Below are 5,292 nucleotides of genomic sequence, written 5' to 3' on the forward strand. Positions count from 1 at the left end.
CAAGTAATCACCTTGGATTCTCGTCCATATACCAGAGCACAAAGAAGAGAAGGACTAGTTGATAACTGTTTTGAAGAATTACAAAATTTGTCATTTGCCCCAAGTTTTACTCCTAGAAGGAAGGCCAAAAGAAGACCTTCATCTCCTGTCAGAGTTACCCCTATATCTTCTTCTTCCCCTTGGCAAGCACTAACACTTACTAGAATTCAAGCCCCTCCTCTTGTAACCATTCATCCAGTGTTCATTATGGCTCAACCCTGGGGTGCGGCTGTTGGACCTCCTGCACTCGTAGCCCATAATCCACTACCAAAAGGAGCAAAGGATGTTTTACCCAAATATAAAGGTGATGGGAAAGTTTCAGTTGAAGAGCATTTGAGCTCTTTTAATGTAGCAATAGGAATCCTAGCAGTTCAATATGAGGATGTGGCTATTAGGCTTTTTGTCCAAACCCTCACCGAAGGGGCAGCAGAATGGTTTAGCCAGCTGCAAGTAGGATCCATAACTGACTAGCAAATGATGAAAACCGCTTTTGAAAAAAGATTCCAAAGTGTTGATGATGAACACACGCTATTGGCTCAACTCACACAGATGAAGAAGGAAATTCATGAGCCAATGAGGGATTATGTGGCAAGATATAATAAGATTATTCACAAAATTCCTCAAGCCAAAAGACCAACTGCAGATAATCAGTGATGTTTCTTCATAAATTCCATGCCACCTGATGTAGGATTTCACCTCAGAAGAAGTAGGCTGGCGGACCTAGAGACTACACAAAATGAGGCTATAGAGCTTGAAGATGATCTAATAACAACTGGCAAATGGAGGAAAGATGTACAAACTCCTCTGGGACAATCTCAGGCTTCTACGTCCTCTACTGATCCAGTTGTTCAGCGGCTTGTCAATGATATGATTGCTTTAAAGAGGCAGATACCTAGGCCTGGAAACTCTTATCCATAACCTTATCAGGATATAAGTAGGAGAACTTCAAATCAATATAACTATGGATGACCGTTGCAACTTACTGTAGCTCCACAAAGATTATAGATAGAGGCACCTCCTGACAAAGGTGTCATGTGTTCATTTCATCTTACCACTGATCATGATGGGGTTTCATGTCTTGATATGATAAGACACGTTTAGATGCAAAACACAATGAATTAGGAGAGTTCATTGAAGCAGAAAGAATTCAAGAGGCACCTGGCGACTCTGGAGCATTCTACCTCGAATATGAGTCAGATTCAGAAAAGGGTAGTAACATTTTGGCAACTCTTGAAGGTTCTTCATGTGCGATTCTAACATGGAATCAATGAACCTCCTAGCCTTCTTCCTTTGTGAACCCTTCTGGAAACAATTTCAAAGGAAAAAATCTCCCAGGTAATAGTTTTTCAAAGGTTCCTGAGGTTAAGATTTTGCAAAGGAACCATGAAGATCATAAGAGCTCTTCCTCTTCTTCCTCCTTTGATATCATCGAATTCTGTAAGGCCTCTACTATTCAACTTCCTACCACTGAGTATTTAAAGCTTAACCCAAAAGAGTTGGATAAACTGGTCAAATACGTTAAAGGAGATTCCTTTTTGGAGTCTCAAGTACATGGATGTATGGAAAATAGTGATTTAGCTGCTGTAGAAGGGTCTTCATCTATCCCCTGCTCATTAGCTAATCTGGCAGATCCCTGTGCTTTTCATGATACAAGGTCTAGGCATGAGCTTGAGATTCTGAAACCTAAATCTTTCTATATTTCCCTTCTCCTAAATGGCCAAAAGTTAAGTAATTGCATAATTGATTCAGGGGCTTCAAACAACATAATGCCTTCTCCTATGGCTAAGTCTCTAGGTTTGACCCTCACTAAAACATTTGGGAGATGCTTTTCAATGGATGGAAAACAGGTTCCTCTTATTGGTCAGGTAAAGGACATCCAGGCAGTGTTGGCAGCATGCCCAAACAAAAGAGTAAGATTAACTATACTGGTTGCTGATATTCCGATGAGTTATGGAATGCTTCTGAGTAGGACATTTTGCAAAGATCTTGGAGGTGAAATCAAAATGGACTGGTTTGAAGCCGTTATTCCCCTTGGAAATCAGAAAATCAAGCTTGAACCTGAACCCAAGAATCAGTATACTGTATTTCCCTCAGATAACCCAAAAGCCTAGATTCTATTTCAGGAGTGTGAGTTTGGAAACTATCTTCTCCTTGCACCTGGTGAAAAGAAAATAGATGAGGCAGTTGATGAACTTGATGGACTATGGCAGATGGAGTTTGATGGAAGCTGCGCTAACTCCGGTTCTAGAGCAGGGGTGGTTTTGCTATCACCAACTGGTAATATTTTCCCTTTTTCCTTCAAGTTGGATTTTAAGAGCACTAATAATATTGCTGAATATGAGGCACTATTATTGGGATTAAGTGAGGCTAAATGTAAAGGAATTAAGTTGCTTAAAGTCAAAGGTGATGCAGAATTAATAGTTAGGCAGGTGAGGAATGTCTATACGATTAAGAATGACAGGTTGAGGCATTACAGGAATAGAGTTTGGGATGAGTTAGAATTCTTTGATGCCTTCTCGATTGAAGCAATTCTGAGGGAACAAAATATTAGGGCAGATTCATTGGCCATGTCTACCTCACTTTTATTACCACATCTAGATTTTAAAGATAACTCATATAGGATTGAAATGATCTATAGGCCCAGTGTTCCTGATAATGTAGATCACTGGCAGGTTTTTGATGCAGATGCATAGATCAAAGATTTCATAGAATGTGCTCAATCATTTTCTCAGTCATATTTTGAAGGCTCTGAGAATGTTTGCAAAGAGTTCAGTCCAGATCCAGAGGTAGATCCTACAAATAGCTTTATTCAGCTTAAAGGTAACAAAATTCCAAAGGGGTTAGTGACACTGGAGAGATTTTTCACCAAAGATGATGCATTCATAGGTAACAAAGCTCCCAAGGATGATGGGAAAGGGAATTGTGAGAAAATAAACTTGGGAGATGAAGCTAATCCAAAAGAAGTGACAATCGGCAGGTGTTGTTCTACGGAGGAAAAGAGAGAACTTGGTACACTGCTTAAGGAGTACATTGATGTTTTTGCTTGGTCTTATGATGATCTGAAGGAGTTTGGAAATGGACATTTTCAAGATCACATCCTGCTGAAGCCAAGCATCTCTCCTTTTAGGCAAAAATTGAGGAACTTCATTCCCATCATGGCGGATGCAATTTCTAAGGAAGTTGAGAAAATGCTTAAGGCCTGAATCATATATCCAATCCACCATTCCACTTGGGTAGCTAACATTGTGCCTGTAAGAAATAAAAATGGAGAAATTTGTATCTATGTTGATTTTCAAAATTTGAATCAAGAAAGCCTAAAAGACAACTATGCCTTACCAAATATGGATCACATTTTATAGACAGTGTCCAGGTCAGAGATGATGTCGATGTTGGATGGTTTTTCTAGTTATAACCAGATATCTGTAGCAGAACATGAGCAGCACAAGACAATGTTCATCACTCCATGGGGAACATTCGCATACAACCGCATGCCTTTTGGTTTAATAAATGTCAGAGCCACTTTTTAAAGGGCTATGGATTCCTCTTTCAAGGATTTTTAAGACAGAATAATTGTAGTTTACTTGGATGACCTCACGGTGTTTTAAAAAAAAAGGACAGATCAATTCCAGGATTTGAGTGCAGTATTACAGCGTTGTCATGAGCACAGGATTTCTCTGAATCCTAAGAAATCAGTTTTTTGCATCACGGAGGGAAAACTGTTAGGACATATTGTCTCAAAAGAGGGATTCAAGATTGATCCCGAGAGGGTTAATGTAATTCAACGTCTTAGTTTACCCTCTATCCGGACTGGAGTAAGATCGCTCTTTGGTCAAGTGAATTTCTTAAGAAGATTTGTTCCAAAGTTTGCTGAGACCACAAAACACATTGTTGGTTTGCTAAGTGAGCAACATCCTTTCAAGTGGACTGAAGAGGCCAAAAATGCTTTTGAGAAAATTAAAGAATCAGTTGCAAATGCGCCCACTCTTGTTAATCCAGATTTCACGAAGGACTTCATTCTGTATTGTTATGCATTAGACCATACTATGTCTGGGATTTTGTTGCAATTGGATGAACGTGGGGCTGAAATGCCTATAGCGTTCATTAGTACTCCGCTCAAGAAGCATGAGCTCAAATATTCACCTATGGAGAAGCATGCATATGCTATTGTAAAAGTCATGAAATAGTTTTGATACTATATCCTACATTCTCACTCTGTAGTTTTTGTTCCAGATTCAACCGTGAAAAGCATTTTGACTCAGTAGGAGGTTGGACTAAATAAGAGAGCAAAATGGGTGATGAAAATCTAGGAGTATGACTTAGATATTCGCCCTACGAAGACAATTAAAGGGCAGGGCTTATGTAGGTTGATAGTGGAAAATGAGGTGGAAACTGAAGCGGAGTTACCATTAACTCTTTTTATTGGATTGCAGGATACTTGGTTCTCTGATGTGGCCTACTATTTAACTTATGGTAGTTTCCCAAATCATCTGTCAACTAAAGAACAAAGGAATTTAAAATTAAAAGTTGTAAAGTATGTAATTTGGTAGGATGTTATATACAAAAAGGGTTTAGATGGAACATACCTAAGGTGTGTAGATAAACCTAAATAGCAAAATCGCCTGGAAGCTTATAATGGAGAGGTTTGTGGTGGACACTTCTCATCATCTGTTACTGCTTTCAAAATTATGAGAAATTTTTTTTATTGGCCCGACATGTTTTGGGATGCCTATATTCATGTAAAAGAATGCGAAAAATGTCAATTGTTTTCTAGAAAGCCACATTTAGTAGCACTACCTCTAAGGCCTGTAGTGATAGATGAACCTTTCATGCAGTGGGGCATTGATTTCATAGGCCAAATAAACCCTCATTCCAGTGTGGGTCACATGTATATTTTGACAGCAACTGACTACTTTACTAAGTGGGTAGAGGCCATTCCCACCAAAAAGGCTAACTTAGAGATTGTGTGTAGTTTTCTCATGGATTACATCCTAGTTCATTTTGGAGTACCCCAGAAAATTGTGACAGATAATGCGTCATATTTCTCCTTTGAAGAGTTGACTTTGTTTTGCTATGATCATCAGATTTCCCTCTCACATTCTTCTGATTATTTTCCACAGGGCAATGGTTTGGCCGAATCTAGCAACAAGAATTTGATAGTGATCATGAAGAAGCTAGTTGATGAGAGTGCTAGGAATTGGCATAAGAAGTTGTATGAGGCTTTATGGGTGGATAGAACCACACCCAAGAGGGCTA

General features: G+C 39.1%; 1 protein-coding gene across 1 annotated transcript; it reads left to right on the forward strand.

Moving 5' to 3' along the window:
- The first annotated feature begins 246 nt into the window (after nt 1-246).
- On the forward strand, nt 247-4,318 carry LOC131876637 (uncharacterized). Its single transcript, XM_059222080.1, has 4 exons — nt 247-489; nt 1,887-2,113; nt 3,653-4,135; nt 4,270-4,318. Exons 1-4 carry the CDS (start codon nt 247-249, stop codon nt 4,316-4,318), a joined length of 1,002 nt encoding a protein of 333 aa, XP_059078063.1.
- Nucleotides 4,319-5,292: the final 974 nt, after the last annotated feature.

Source organism: Cryptomeria japonica, chromosome 6 (assembly GCF_030272615.1).
Source record: "Cryptomeria japonica chromosome 6, Sugi_1.0, whole genome shotgun sequence".
NCBI classification, from domain to species: domain Eukaryota; kingdom Viridiplantae; phylum Streptophyta; class Pinopsida; order Cupressales; family Cupressaceae; genus Cryptomeria; species Cryptomeria japonica.

Bases quoted from the DNA above. Each gene is read 5' to 3' on its own strand.
- LOC131876637 (XM_059222080.1), top strand. From the start codon at position 247: ATGGCTCAACCCTGGGGTGCGGCTGTTGGACCTCCTGCACTCGTAGCC. The intron at 490-1,886 runs GTAGGATCCATA...GATGGAAAACAG, and splicing joins AATGGTTTAGCCAGCTGCAA to GTTCCTCTTATTGGTCAGGT. The intron at 2,114-3,652 runs GTATACTGTATT...TTAAAAAAAAAG, and splicing joins GAACCTGAACCCAAGAATCA to GACAGATCAATTCCAGGATT.